The 16,320-nt window shown below is 44.7% G+C and overlaps 1 protein-coding gene across 1 annotated transcript in view; it reads left to right on the plus strand.

Moving 5' to 3' along the window:
• Positions 1 to 603: 603 nt before the first annotated feature.
• The window catches only part of ITPR2 (inositol 1,4,5-trisphosphate receptor type 2), a 318,547-nt gene continuing 302,830 nt past the window's right edge, over positions 604 to 16,320 (plus strand). Inside the window, exon 1 of the mRNA XM_088454805.1 lies at positions 604 to 910. Coding sequence (XP_088310931.1) covers positions 819 to 910 — 92 coding nt within the window. The 5' untranslated portion in view covers positions 604 to 818. The remainder of the gene's footprint in view (positions 911 to 16,320) is intronic.

A 16,320-nucleotide genomic window follows, 5' to 3' on the forward strand; every position in this document is an offset into this window, starting at 1 on the left:
TATAGGGTAGACGTTGGGAGTACTCCTGCACTCAGTATATAGGGTAGACGTTGGGAGTACTCCTGCACTCAGTATATAGGGTAGACGTTGGGAGTACTCCTGCACTCAGTATATAGGGTAGACGTTGGGAGTACTCCTGCACTCAGTATATAGGGTAGACGTTGGGAGTACTCCTGCACTCAGTATATAGGGTAGACGTTGGGAGTACTCCTGCACTCAGTATATAGGGTAGACGTTGGGAGTACTCCTGCACTCAGTATATAGGGTAGACGTTGGGAGTACTCCTGCACTCAGTATATAGGGTAGACGTTGGGAGTACTCCTGCACTCAGTATATAGGGTAGACGTTGGGAGTACTCCTGCACTCAGTATATAGGGTAGACGTTGGGAGTACTCCTGCACTCAGTATATAGGGTAGACGTTGGGAGTACTCCTGCACTCAGTATATAGGGTAGACGTTGGGAGTACTCCTGAGTCCTGCACTCACCAATCAGTTAGTTATTATGAATGAAGGCAGGAGGTTGGACCAGTTGCCCCACCCCCTACGTAACCCCGCCCCCTTCCTCCAGCCGCTCCTCCTATTGGCCGCTGTCCGCCCGGAGCACTGAGCGCAGGGACCGGAGAAGTTCCGCCACTGACACCGGGCATAGAGCGTGAGCCGCGGGCACAGAGATCGGGACACGTCCCGGGATAGTGAGCACAAGACTCTGCCCTCACCCTCCCCGGGCACACACACACATCGCAGGGTGCAGGCTCCGGAGACGCGGCTGTGGCGGCTGCTGTATGATGCCCCGGCTGTAGGGGGCGCCGCTGGGCAGGATGTCGGATAAGATGTCCAGCTTTCTGTACATCGGGGATATTGTGTCGCTCTATGCGGAGGGCTCGGTGAATGGATTCATCAGCACGCTGGGGTAAGTCCCGACTTTATCATATTGCCCCCATGTGTGTGCCGGGACTCGCCCCCAGCCCCGGGAGCCCCAGATATGTCACCTGTCAGCGGGTACCGGGGAGGAGGAAGGAAGCGACCGACCTGCTACTTCCCCGGGAGGCCTAAAGTCTCCCTGTAACTTCTGCCAGTGACTACTTACTATACAGTACTATACCTATGTGTATATACACCCACTAATGTGCTTATATACAGTACCTATATTATATACACCCACTAATGTGCTTATATACAGTACCTATATAATATACACCCACTAATGTGCTTATATACAGTACCTATATTATATACACCCACTAATGTGCTTATATACAGTACCTATATTATATACACCCACTAATGTGCTTATATACAGTACCTATATTATATACACCCACTAATGTGCTTATATACAGTACCTATATTATATACACCCACTAATGTGCTTATATACAGTACCTATATTATATACACCCACTAATGTGCTTATATACAGTACCTATGTGTATATACACCCACTAATGTGCTTATATACAGTACCTATATTATATACACCCACTAATGTGCTTATATACAGTACCTATATTATATACACCCACTAATGTGCTTATATACAGTACCTATATTATATACACCCACTAATGTGCTTATATACAGTACCTATATTATATACACCCACTAATGTGCTTATATACAGTACCTATATTATATACACCCACTAATGTGCTTATATACAGTACCTATATTATATACACCCACTAATGTGCTTATATACAGTACCTATATTATATACACCCACTAATGTGCTTATATACAGTACCTATGTGTATATACACCCACTAATGTGCTTATATACAGTACCTATATTATATACACCCACTAATGTGCTTATATACAGTACCTATGTGTATATACACCCACTAATGTGCTTATATACAGTACCTATATTATATACACCCACTAATGTGCTTATATACAGTACCTATGTGTATACACACCCACTAATGTGCTTATATACAGTACCTATGTGTATACACACCCACTAATGTGCTTATATAAAGTACCTATATTATATACACCCACTAATGTGCTTATATACAGTACCTATATAATATACACCCACTAATGTGCTTATATACAGTACCTATATAATATACACCCACTAATGTGCTTATATACAGTACCTATATTATATACACCCACTAATGTGCTTATATACAGTACCTATATTATATACACCCACTAATGTGCTTATATACAGTACCTATATTATATACACCCACTAATGTGCTTATATACAGTACCTATATTATATACACCCACTAATGTGCTTATATACAGTACCTATATTATATACACCCACTAATGTGCTTATATACAGTACCTATATTATATACACCCACTAATGTGCTTATATACAGTACCTATGTGTATATACACCCACTAATGTGCTTATATACAGTACCTATATTATATACACCCACTAATGTGCTTATATACAGTACCTATGTGTATATACACCCACTAATGTGCTTATATACAGTACCTATATTATATACACCCACTAATGTGCTTATATACAGTACCTATGTGTATACACACCCACTAATGTGCTTATATACAGTACCTATGTGTATACACACCCACTAATGTGCTTATATAAAGTACCTATATTATATACACCCACTAATGTGCTTATATACAGTACCTATATAATATACACCCACTAATGTGCTTATATACAGTACCTATATAATATACACCCACTAATGTGCTTATATACAGTACCTATATTATATACACCCACTAATGTGCTTATATACAGTACCTATATTATATACACCCACTAATGTGCTTATATACAGTACCTATATTATATACACCCACTAATGTGCTTATATACAGTACCTATATTATATACACCCACTAATGTGCTTATATACAGTACCTATATTATATACACCCACTAATGTGCTTATATACAGTACCTATATTATATACACCCACTAATGTGCTTATATACAGTACCTATATTATATACACCCCCTCTAATGTGCTTATATACAGTACCTATATTATATACACCCACTAATGTGCTTATATACAGTACCTATATTATATACACCCACTAATGTGCTTATATACAGTACCTATATTATATACACCCACTAATGTGCTTATATACAGTACCTATATAATATACACCCCCTCTAATGTGCTTATATACAGTACCTATATAATATACACCCACTAATGTGCTTATATACAGTACCTATATTATATACACCCACTAATGTGCTTATATACAGTACCTATATAATATACACCCACTAATGTGCTTATATACAGTACCTATATTATATACACCCACTAATGTGCTTATATACAGTACCTATATAATATACACCCACTAATGTGCTTATATACAGTACCTATATAATATACACCCACTAATGTGCTTATATACAGTACCTATATTATATACACCCACTAATGTGCTTATATACAGTACCTATATTATATACACCCACTAATGTGCTTATATACAGTACCTATATTATATACACCCCCTCTAATGTGCTTATATACAGTACCTATATTATATACACCCACTAATGTGCTTATATACAGTACCTATATTATATACACCCCCTCTAATGTGCTTATATACAGTACCTATATTATATACACCCACTAATGTGCTTATATACAGTACCTATATTATATACACCCACTAATGTGCTTATATACAGTACCTATATTATATACACCCACTAATGTGCTTATATACAGTACCTATATTATATACACCCACTAATGTGCTTATATACAGTACCTATATTATATACACCCACTAATGTGCTTATATACAGTACCTATATAATATACACCCACTAATGTGCTTATATACAGTACCTATATTATATACACCCACTAATGTGCTTATATACAGTACCTATATTATATACACCCACTAATGTGCTTATATACAGTACCTATATTATATACACCCACTAATGTGCTTATATACAGTACCTATATTATATACACCCACTAATGTGCTTATATACAGTACCTATATTATATACACCCACTAATGTGCTTATATACAGTACCTATATAATATACACCCACTAATGTGCTTATATACAGTACCTATATTATATACACCCACTAATGTGCTTATATACAGTACCTATATTATATACACCCACTAATGTGCTTATATACAGTACCTATATTATATACACCCACTAATGTGCTTATATACACCCACTAATGTGCTTATATACAGTACCTATATTATATACACCCACTAATGTGCTTATATACAGTACCTATATAATATACACCCACTAATGTGCTTATATACAGTACCTATATTATATACACCCTCTAATGTGCTTATATACAGTACCTATATTATATACACCCACTAATGTGCTTATATACAGTACCTATATTATATACACCCACTAATGTGCTTATATACAGTACCTATATTATATACACCCACTAATGTGCTTATATACACCCACTAATGTGCTTATATACAGTACCTATATAATATACACCCACTAATGTGCTTATATACAGTACCTATATTATATACACCCACTAATGTGCTTATATACAGTACCTATATTATATATACCCTCTAATGTGCTTATATACAGTACCTATATTATATACACCCACTAATGTGCTTCTATACAGTACCTATATTATATACACCCACTAATGTGCTTATATACAGTACCTATATAATATACACCCACTAATGTGCTTATATACAGTACCTATATTATATACACCCACTAATGTGCTTCTATACAGTACCTATATAATATACACCCACTAATGTGCTTATATACAGTACCTATATTATATACACCCACTAATGTGCTTATATACAGTACCTATATTATATACACCCACTAATGTGCTTATATACAGTACCTATATTATATACACCCACTAATGTGCTTATATACAGTACCTATATTATATATTCACCCACTAATGTGCTTATATACAGTACCTATATTATATACACCCACTAATGTGCTTATATACAGTACCTATATTATATACTCCCACTAATGTGCTTATATACAGTACCTATATTATATACACCCACTAATGTGCTTATATACAGTACCTATATTATATACACCCACTAATGTGCTTATATACAGTACCTATATTATATACACCCACTAATGTGCTTATATACAGTACCTATATAATATACACCCACTAATGTGCTTATATACACCCACTAATGTGCTTATATACAGTACCTATATTATATACACCCACTAATGTGCTATACATATATTATACACAACCACTAATGTGCTATACCTATATTATATATATATATATACACCCACTAATGTGCTATACCTATATTATATATACACCCACTAATGTGCTTATATACAGTACATATATTATATACACCCCCTCTAATGTGCTGTACCTATATTATATACACCCCCTCTAATGTGCTGTACCTAAATTATATATACACCCACTAATGTGCTGTACCTAAATTATATATACATCCACTAATGTGCTGTACCTATATTATATATACACCCACTAATGTGCTATACTTATATTATATACACCTACTAAAGTGCTATACCTATATTATATACACCTACTAATGTGCTGTACCTATATTATATATACACCCACTAATGTGCTGTACCTATATTATATACACCTACTAATGTGCTTATATGCAGTACCTATATTATATACACACTACTATACTCTGTTATATATTATATACACACTACTATACTCTGTATTATATATACACTACTATATTCTGTGTTATATATTATATACACACTACTATACTCTGTATTATATATTATATACACACTACTATACTCTGTATTCTATATTATATACACACTACTATACTCTGTATTATATATACACTACTATATTCTGTGTTATATATTATATACACACTACTATACTCTGTATTCTATATTATATACACACTACTATACTCTGTATTATATATTATATACACACTACTATACTCTGTTATATATTATATACACACTACTATACTCTGTTATATATTATATACACACTACTATACTCTGTGTTATATATTATATACACAATACTATACTCTGTATTATATACACACTACTATACTCTGTATTGTATATTATATACACACTACTATACTCTGTATTATATATACACTACTATATTCTGTGTTATATATTATATACACACTACTATACTCTGTATTATATATTATATACACACTACTATACTCTGTGTTATATATTATATACACACTACTATACTCTGTGTTATATATTATATACACAATACTATACTCTGTATTATATACACACTACTATACTCTGTATTGTATATTATATACACACTACTATACTCTGTATTATATATACACTACTATATTCTGTGTTATATATTATATACACACTACTATACTCTGTATTATATATTATATACACACTACTATACTCTGTGTTATATATTATATACACACTACTATACTCTGTATTATATACACACTACTATACTCTTAATTATATACACACTACTATACTCTGTGTTATATATTATATACACACTACTATACTGTACTCTTGATTTAATATGTACATTAATGCAAAGGTTCCCAAACTCCGCCATAGATATCCGTAAAATGTGGACTGTAATGGCGGAGCTTGGGAACATCTGCACTAATGTACTATCTGTATTATCAGGGGTGCTAGTAAGGTGGTACGGCGTACCATTAAGAAATTAGTAGCAAGTACGACGCACCGCCCGACCACATTACTGCAGCCATCATCTGCATGCCTGTGCCACTGAACGAGTCACAGTGCCCGGCGTCGAGGCTGACCCCCACGCCCGGGCCCACCCATGAGTGACCAGGAGAGCAGGTAGCCCAGCAGCTCCCTCAACGCTGGGCATGCCCCTCCATGCCGAGAAACGGTGGCGTGTCGCGGGAACATGCCACCACGCTGCATGCCCACATCCCCTCATGACGCTTAGGCACGCCCATTTTTTGGCATGCGCACACAGTACTTGTAAGAATTTTTCTTTTATTTGCACCACATATATATATATATATATATAATGTGCTTATATTTATATATATATATAATATATATATTCAAGAATGTCCAAAATGGCTGCTCTTGTGGGATGTTCACAGTATACAGCGGTTAGTACCTACTAACAAATTTGTGAAAAGTGAATACTGGCTATGACAGAACGGTGTCAGTACACACAGAGCATCGCAGCTTGCTGGGTATGGGGCTGCCTAGCCGCAGACTGGTCATGCCTGACCCCTTTCCCTTTCCAAAAGTGTCTACAGTGGGACACGTGCATTTCAGAACTGTACCTTGGAGCAATGGAAGAAGGTGGCCTGGTCAGATGGATCACGTTTTATTTGACATCATGTGGATGGCCATGTGCGTTGTTTACCTGAGGAAGAGATGGCACCAGGATGCATCGGCGGAGGCAGTGTGATGCTTTGGGCATTGTTCTGCTGGGAAACTTTGGGAGCTGGCATTCATGTGGATGTTACTTTGTTACATATCACCTACCTAAACCTTACCGTAGACCAAGCTCATGTCAGCGGTATTCCCTGATGGCTGTGACCTCTCCCAGCAGGATAATGTGCCCGGCTGCCACACGGCAGACACTGCTCAGGAATGGTTTGAAGAACGTAACAAAGAGATCAGGGTGATGACTTCACTTCCAAATACCCCAGATCCCTATGCGATCCACCATCTGTGCGACGTGCTGGGAAAAACAAGTCCGGTTCCAGTTACCACAGGACACCTTAAACGGTCTTGGAATCCATACCTCGACGGGTCAGAGGCACGAGGTGGATCTCCTCCTTCCATGCATATTCCTATGATCACACCGTGGATGCGATAGTCTAATTACCCCATTGTAGCCCTGTGCTTGCAGACCCTGCAGATATTTGAACACACACGCCCCCTGTTGGTTATAAAAGCTCTGTGCCTGACACTAACTCTGTGACCTATATTCAAGCCCCTTGGTAGTGCCAGTTAGGTATGCCCCCTGGTCTGTCAAAACACTGCCATTGTCTTCCCTTACACAGATTATTTTCTAATAACTGCGCTCTATATGACTTAAGTCTTGCTGACGTCCTCCGCCTGTGGCCCTGCCAGTATACCTCTGTCACCCCGTGGGGTGTACTGATACGTCGTCACAGCCAGATTGTTATTGTTAGTGGGGTCTTGGATTATTAGATCAGACTTTTCCTTATGGTGCCGGCCATGCAGATTTTACTATCGGCTTGTCAGTGGCAATGTGGGATTAAAGGTATTTAAAGCACAAAAGAATCGCCGTGTGTGGTAACTTTTGGAGATATGCGCATATTTGTCGTGGATTAAGGAGATTTATGTGGAAGCGTCCCAAAGAGAAATCGTTCAGTGTTGCGATGTGTGGCACGCCTGCTGTAATATATAGGGCAATATAGAGATTATTAGAGGTACATGACATGAGAGGAGTGTGTGTTGCTGGGTGTAGGCAGTATAGCAGCACTGGGTTACATTGCTATGTATTATTCTTGTTTATTTATACTTCTGGCATGAACAGGTTTGGTATATGAAATGTTTTCAGGTGAATTAAATTGTCACACTGTAACTTACAGTGACAAAAAGCGAAAACTCCAAGCCGGACAATGCAGTAGAACTGTTGTTTTATGACCTTTAACATATTAGGCAGCTTTTTCACCTGAAACTTCATCTGCCCATTGCTTAGTCACGGTGCAGGCAGCCATTTTGTTGGCTGAACCACAATTTAATAGTGTGCACTTCATGATACCAGTGCCTAAGTGAATGGAGTTGCCCTGTTCTTTTAAAGCAGATGTTTACCTTCAGTTGACTTCAACTTAAATGACCTCCTGCAACATTTACTAAATGCATGTGTTTCTCTTTTAGCCTCATGACTTGCTTTTCACTAATGTCCTTATACCCTCAGGACGAAGTGTCTCATTCCGTTGCCCCCTTATATGGCACGGCCATCCCGCCCCCTCCACATTGGATATAGCTGTATTCTGAAAGCACGTTTATGTCTCTGAGCAAACAAAAGGTGGGTACGTCCCAGGATGACGGATCGGCCATCCAGCCGGTCCACCGCCCTATCTGATTGATTGGTCAGTGCAAGGCTGCCCAGTTGTGATATCAGTCACTGGCGGCCTCTGCAGCAAGAGTACGGACTCTTGCTGACCTCCCGTACACACATCGCGTTGACAGCCGGCGCAATATGTCTGTTAACGACGTCGTTCAGACATATCGCTGGTGTACACCCCGCCGCCAGGTCCACGATGTATCAGCCGTTCAATTTAAGGACAGATATATTGCCCAATGTGTACCCAGCAAAATGGCTACCTGACTATGTAGATACGTGACTAAATATTATAGAAGCAACATTTGCAGGTGGGCACAAGCCGCCAAATAAGGGGAAGCAGTAAAAAAATGTTTTAATAAATTTATTGAGAAGATGTATGATTAAACATATTTAACATAACATTTTGTTTGTGGTAAAATTCTAGAAATTTCCATGTACACTGCGCATGTTACGGTTGTTGCATATTATTTATGTGACCGTTCTGACACTTAGCCCAAGAGCTGCCATATTGGAAAGGACTATGTGGCATTGTAAATACAGTGTATGTATATATAATATATATGACCTTATAATGTTGGCATGTCACGTGTACTGTGAAATTGCCATTGCGTCCTCTTTCCAGAATAGTTTCTGTGGAGAAAGCCGAGATTTAACATGATCATCAGCTCCGCAGTATACGCTTATATACTCAGGTTGTTTTGAATGGGGAATAAAATGACGAAAATGGGAAATGCCATCAAAAATAGAATTTATCCTCGGGGAAACTTTCCTGCTCCTTTTTAAAATCGCCTGTTGCCTTTACACAGTGGGACCAGTGATGTCACTGGGGCTGCTGAGTAGATTTCTGCTCCCCAATGAGACTTATATAGTGGGAGGAGAAGGGTCTCCCAGCAGCACAGAGTATATCAGGAGATGAGTGATGTGTTAGTGAGGACAGGGCTGCATGTGACAGGGGCAGTGACATGATGCGAGGAGAGGAATGGAGGCAGCAGGAAGCCACAGACTGAGAGTTATATAGTGGGAGGAGAAGGCTCCCCAGCAGCACAGAGTATATCAGGAGGTGAGTGATGGGTTAGTGAGGACAGGGCTGCATGTGACAGGGGCAGTGACATTGATGTGAGGAGGGGAATGGGGGCAGCAGGAAGCCTCAGACTGAGAGTTACATACTGGGAGGAGCAGAACCTGTATTTGCATCACAATTTTCCTGTTGCTGGAGTCGCCCTACTTGCAATAAGATATATGTTGTGACTGTGATCCATTTTTTTGTTTGACATTTCCCATTTTGTGGAATTTTTGCAAATCTTGATAAAGATGGCCCATTGCATGCTTATGTAATGCTAATGAAAACTGACCTTTGTGTTTGTGATAAGATCCTTCTGTATCTGGCTGTATATTACTGGGTGTGTAGTTCTTAGCAACTTTAACACGTTTAAATGGATGTATTATTGTCTTTCCAAGACACTTGACCCATACTTGCCAACTCCCTGAAATAGTAGTAATCTCCTTGATTGCACCTTACCCCCATTAGCTGTAATATAAAAAAAAACACAGATACTGTATTTCTACTTCAGGGTCCATAGGGTATCCACAGGATACCTTGGGGTATAGGTGTGACGTCAGTCGCAGGGCACCAAAGAGTTAAGCTTTCAGCCTCCCAGGATGCACTAGGTCCCCCTCCTATACCCCGCCCCCGGGCCAAGGCACCTCAGTTTAGTTTGGTGCCCGGCCGGAGTCGGGTGCACCTGTTGGAGTGGGGGCTAGAAGAGCCCCTGAAGCTTATTCTTCATGCAGCTGTGGCTGCACAACTGGATGAACAGCATGGACAGTCAGTCCTGACGTCCATGCTGTCTTCCCTACACCCCGCCGGTACCAGAACGCCGGTACTGATCCGGGGATGCTGGTGGGCGTCTGGGGTCACAGCTAGCGGTGACCCCAGATGCTCCGGACCATGGCCGGATTCAAGGGGGACAGAGGTAAGCAGCGGGGTCCCGCGGTGGGTCCCCGCTGATCACATGGTCCTAAGTCCCCAGGCAGGGGGCTCCCTGGGGACTGGCTGCAGCGTGGAGCCAGGCGACCAACCTGCGCTTCCACTACCCCCTGGGACAGCGGACCGCAGCAGAGCGGTAGCGCTGCGGCGTCCCAGGGGTTAAATGCATGCCAGGGGAGCGCGCCTTCCCTGTCTCACAGCCGGCGCCTCCCCCGCTGCACACAGCCCTCTCTGCATGCTGCCGACTGGTCCTGTGGCAGCGCTCCTCCCCCAGGCCAGCCTCCTCTCTGCTCCTCGGCGGCCATCTTCTCCAGAACGCATGGTGAACGCTGCTGGAAGCGCTGGACGGAAGCATCGTGGTCTGGGTCCCCCCGCATACCTCTCCTCCGCTGTGGTCAGGTCTGTGTATGCAGCGCTGTGTCCTACCAGGCCCTGTGTCTGTGTAGTTGAGTGATCAGCGCTGTTAGTGCAGGAATTGTTATTTCTCTGCATTGTATGTGACTGTGCTAGCGCTGCTGCCTGTAATCTTTTCTTCTCTAAACTGTCAGCTTTATTACTGTCCCTGTTCTTTCTGCTAAAGCCCTTGCGGTGCGGTGCTGCAGGGTGGTCTCTCGCCTATTTAATACTTAATTGGTGAGAGAGGTCACATACGTGGTGCCATCATGTCTGAAAGTGATTTTCCCCTCCGGCTACAGTGTACCACGTGCAAAGTACCGTTAGCGGAGGGGGAGGGTAGCGCGGAGGGCCTTTGCCGGCAGTGTTTGTCCATGGCGCGGCCTATTACGGTTACAGCACCGGTACAGGAGCCGCCCTGGGCTTGTTTCGCTCAGGCGTTAACAGCTTTAGTGGGCCAGTTAGCTCCGCAGCCCGCGTTTACTCCGATGGGTTTGTCCCAGCAGTCTGTGGTGTCGTCACCCATGCAGGGGTTCCCACGACAATTGGTGGTACCCCACAGTCTCCCTATTTCCCCGCTCCCGGGTTCTCAGGAGCCAGCGTGGGTTAACTCCCTGACGAGTTCTGTACAGCACTTGTCGGATGTGTTGCAAGGGGAGTCTGTGATGCGGTCTCATAAAAGGCCGGTGGCGTCTCTGTCCGCTCCTTATGAGGATGACGAAGGGACGTCTGATGATGGGGAGATTCTAGATCCTTACGATCAGGAACCTCTCCATACTAAGGACGCTGATGCTAAGTCCAAAGTATATATTCCTGGACTTATTCGGGCGGTCCGCACAGCCTTGGTGATTGAGGACGAAGTTCCCCCAGCGGCTAAATCTAAGTATGCCTTTTTCAAAGATGTGAAGGGCGATGCCACAGTCTTTCCTCTTTCGGGTCAGTTGGTGGACCATTTAGAGGAGGCGTGGAAACAACCTGGCAAAAGATACCAGCCGCAGAGACGCCTGGCGGTGGCTTATCCGTTCGCGGATAATTATTTTGCTAAGTGGGAATCCCCTCCACAGGTGGATTCTCACGTGACCCGTCTTGTCCGTAGTGCCACATTGCCGATGCCATCCATGTCCTCCCTTAAGGATGCTACGGACCGCAAGGTAGAAATCTGCCTGAAGTCCGCTTATTCCCTTGCAGGGGGGGCAGCACGGCCGGCTATGGCCATTTGCTGGGTTGCCAGAGCGATGGAGCGCTGGGCGGATTCATTAGAGGCTTCTTTTGAATCCGACTGTCCGGCCGATCAGGCGGAGTTGATTGGCAATCTCCGTGATTCGGCCACCTACATCAACGAGGCGGCTCTAGACATTAGTACTCTGGTGTCTAGAATTTCTTCAGCAGCGGTAGCTGCTCGTCGCACCTTGTGGCTGCGATCCTGGAAGGCGGACGCAGATTCCAAGAAAGGTCTGGAAGCGTTGCCGTTTACCGGAGAAGTTCTCTTCGGTCCGGATCTGGATAAGATTGTGGCCACGCTGGCGGCAGCCAAATCTGCCTGTCTCCCGTCGGCCGCTGCTCCTTCTGGTTCGGGACCATCGTCCTTTCGGTCATCTAGGGCCCAGGGCAGGCCCAAACCACAGTCGTTTCCTCGACAGGCTGGCCCTAAGAAATCGGTCAAGCCCCGGAAGCAGGCATGGAGTACCAGACGTCCGGCCCCCAAGCCAGATGACAAGCCTGCGGCCTGACGGTCCGGGCCTCCCTTTGGGGGATCCCAGGGTGGGAGGCCGCCTGCTACAGTTCGCCCAGTGTTGGTCGACCACTACGACAGACACTTGGGTTCTGGAGGTGGTTTCCCACGGATACGCCCTCTCCTTCCGGCACAGACCCCCGGCTCGCTTCTTCACCACGGGTCTCCCATCAGACCGGAACAAGGCTACGGAGCTGCGGAAGGTATTGCACACTATGCTCCAGGCTGGAGTTATAGTGGCGGTTCCATTCTCCCAGAGGGGCCAGGGTTTCTATTCAAATCTATTTTTGGTACAGAAACCCAATGGGTCATATCGTCCGATTCTCAACCTCAAAGCACTCAACAAGTCTTTGCGGGTCCCGAAGTTTCGGATGGAGACCCTACGGTCCATCATTCTGGCGCTGGAACCTGGGGACTACTTGGTGTCATTGGACATACAGGACGCTTACCTGCATGTCCCTATTCTTTGGCGCCATCAACAGTTCCTCAGGTTTGCAATCAGCAGCGACCACTTCCAGTTTCGGGCGTTACCTTTTGGCCTGGCAACAGCACCACGTGTTTTCACCAAGGTGATGGCGGTCATGGCGGCTTCTCTGCGGCTGCAGGGAGTCCGCATGTTGCCGTATTTGGACGACCTGTTATTGGTGGCAGGATCTCCAGAGCTCCTGTTACGCCACTTGGACCTGACCATTGCACTGCTGCAACGGCACGGCTGGCTAATCAACTGGCAGAAGTCCACTCTAATCCCGTCTCGGAGGATTCTGCATCTTGGAGCCTTATTGGACTCGGGACAGCAAAGGATCTTCGTGACGGAGGACAAGATCTCTGCTTTACAGTCAAGGGTGCGCAGTTGTCTGCACAGCCGCCGGGTGTCCTTACACTCGGCGATGAGGTTACTGGGCTCCATGGTGTCGGTGTTCGACATGGTGGAATACGCCCAGTTTCACTCCAGACCTCTGCAGCACCTGATCCTGTCCAAGTGGAACGGGCTGACTCAGTCTCTGAAGTCCCAGACGATTGTGCTCACCCAGGAGGTTCGCCTGTCCCTTACGTGGTGGTTACAGACGACCCACCTCAACAAGGGACGTCCGTTCTGGGTTCCAAATTGGGTCCTGTTGACAACGGACGCCAGTCTTCGGGGCTGGGGAGCAGTTTCGGGTCCACACTTGTTCCAGGGCAGGTGGACGCCGACAGAAGCGGAGCTTCCAATAAATATCTTGGAACTCCGTGCGGTCTTCAATGCTCTCCAGCAGGCACAGCGGTTTCTCCAGGGTCGCCTGGTGCAGGTCCAGTCGGACAACGCTACCACCGTGGCCTACATAAACAGGCAAGGAGGAACTCGCAGTCGGGCGGCTCTCGTAGAGGTCTCTCGGATCCTGGTTTGGGCGGAGCGCAATCTTCCGGCCATATCAGCGGTCTTCATCCCGGGAGTGCTCAATTGGGAGGCGGACTTTCTAAGTCGCCAGGACGTTCATCCGGGGGAATGGTCCCTGCACCCGGACGTTTTTCAACTACTGGTGGACAGGTGGGGTCTTCCAGAAATCGACCTCATGGCGTCCCGGCACAACAACAAGTTGCCGGTGTACGGGTCTCGCACAAGAGACGAAGGGGCGTCTCTGGTGGATGCTCTGTCCGTCCGGTGGACGTTCCGGTTCGCATACCTGTTCCCTCCGGTCTCCCTTCTTCCACGGGTAATCCGGAAATTCAAACAGGAAGGAGGGACGCTCCTGTTGATAGCTCCCGCGTGGCCCAGACGGCACTGGTTCTCAGACCTTCAGGGTCTGTCCGTGGACATTCCTCTGCGGTTGCCGCTACGACCGGACCTTCTGTCTCAGGGTCCCTGCCTTCACCCGGACCTGACTCGGCTGTCTTTGACGGCGTGGCTGTTGAGACGGCCATGCTGAGGTCCCGGGGGTTTTCCAGCTCTGTGGTGCGTACCATGTTATGAGCTCGGAAACCGTCTTCCGCGAGGATATACCATCGCGTGTGGCATACGTTCTTCCAGTGGTGTCGACCGAGAGGTTATGCACCGCGGGAGTTTCGTCTGTCTCGGATTCTCGCCTTCCTGCAAGCGGGACTAGATCATGGGCTTCGCCTTGCTTCTTTGAAGGTACAGGTTTCGGCCCTATCGGTCTGGTTTCACCGTAGGATTGCTACAATCCCGGATGTGCGCACCTTTATGCAGGGTGTTCTCCGCATTCAGCCGCCCTTTGTTCCACCTGTGGCGCCTTGGGATTTGGCTGTGGTCCTGAGGGCTCTCCAAGGACCGCCGTTTGAACCACTGGGCTCAGTGGATCTTAAATGGCTAACAGCTAAGACTGTTTTCCTTCTGGCCATTGCTTCGGCCAGACGTGTTTCTGAGTTAGGGGCTCTTTCTTGTAGACCCCCTTTCTTGTTTTTTTATGGGAACAGGGCAGTGCTCCGCACTCGGCCCGAGTTTCTTCCCAAAGTTGTTTCCCAGTTTCATATTAACGAGGAAATAGTTGTTCCGGCCTTTAACTCACCGGGTCTTTCCGTGGGTGAGGCCTCTTTGGATGTTGTGCGGGCCTTAAGGACTTATGTTGACCGCACTTCTTCGTTTAGGAAGTCGGACGCTTTGTTTGTCCTCTTTGGCTTCCGTAAAAAGGGTTGGCCTGCTTCAAAGCAAACTTTGGCAGCCTGGATCCGTATGGCTATTTCTGAAGCTTATCTTCATGAAGGCCTACCGGTCCCTCCTTCTCTGAAGGCTCATTCCACTAGGTCTGTGGGTCCTTCGTGGGCAGCTCGACGTGGTGCCTCGGCAGTTCAGATCTGCAAGGCTGCTACGTGGTCTTCTGTCCATACCTTCGTGAGGTATTACAGGTTTGACACCTTCGCCTCTCAGGATGCTTCCTTCGGGCGGCGGATTCTCCTTTCTGCACAGGAGCGTCCCCACCCTTAAAGGATACTGCTTTGGGACATCCCCAAGGTATCCTGTGGATACCCTATGGACCCTGAAGTAGAAAATATGAGATATGGTAAGAACTTACCCTTGTTATCTCTATTTCTACGAAGTCCATAGGGTTCCACAGGACTCCCGCCCTGTCGCACCTGTGCTGCAGATGGGCTTTGCTCTGGTCACCGGTTT

Source organism: Taudactylus pleione, unplaced genomic scaffold (assembly GCF_031769625.1).
Source record: "Taudactylus pleione unplaced genomic scaffold, aTauple2 ptg000634l, whole genome shotgun sequence".
Taxonomy (NCBI): domain Eukaryota; kingdom Metazoa; phylum Chordata; class Amphibia; order Anura; family Myobatrachidae; genus Taudactylus; species Taudactylus pleione.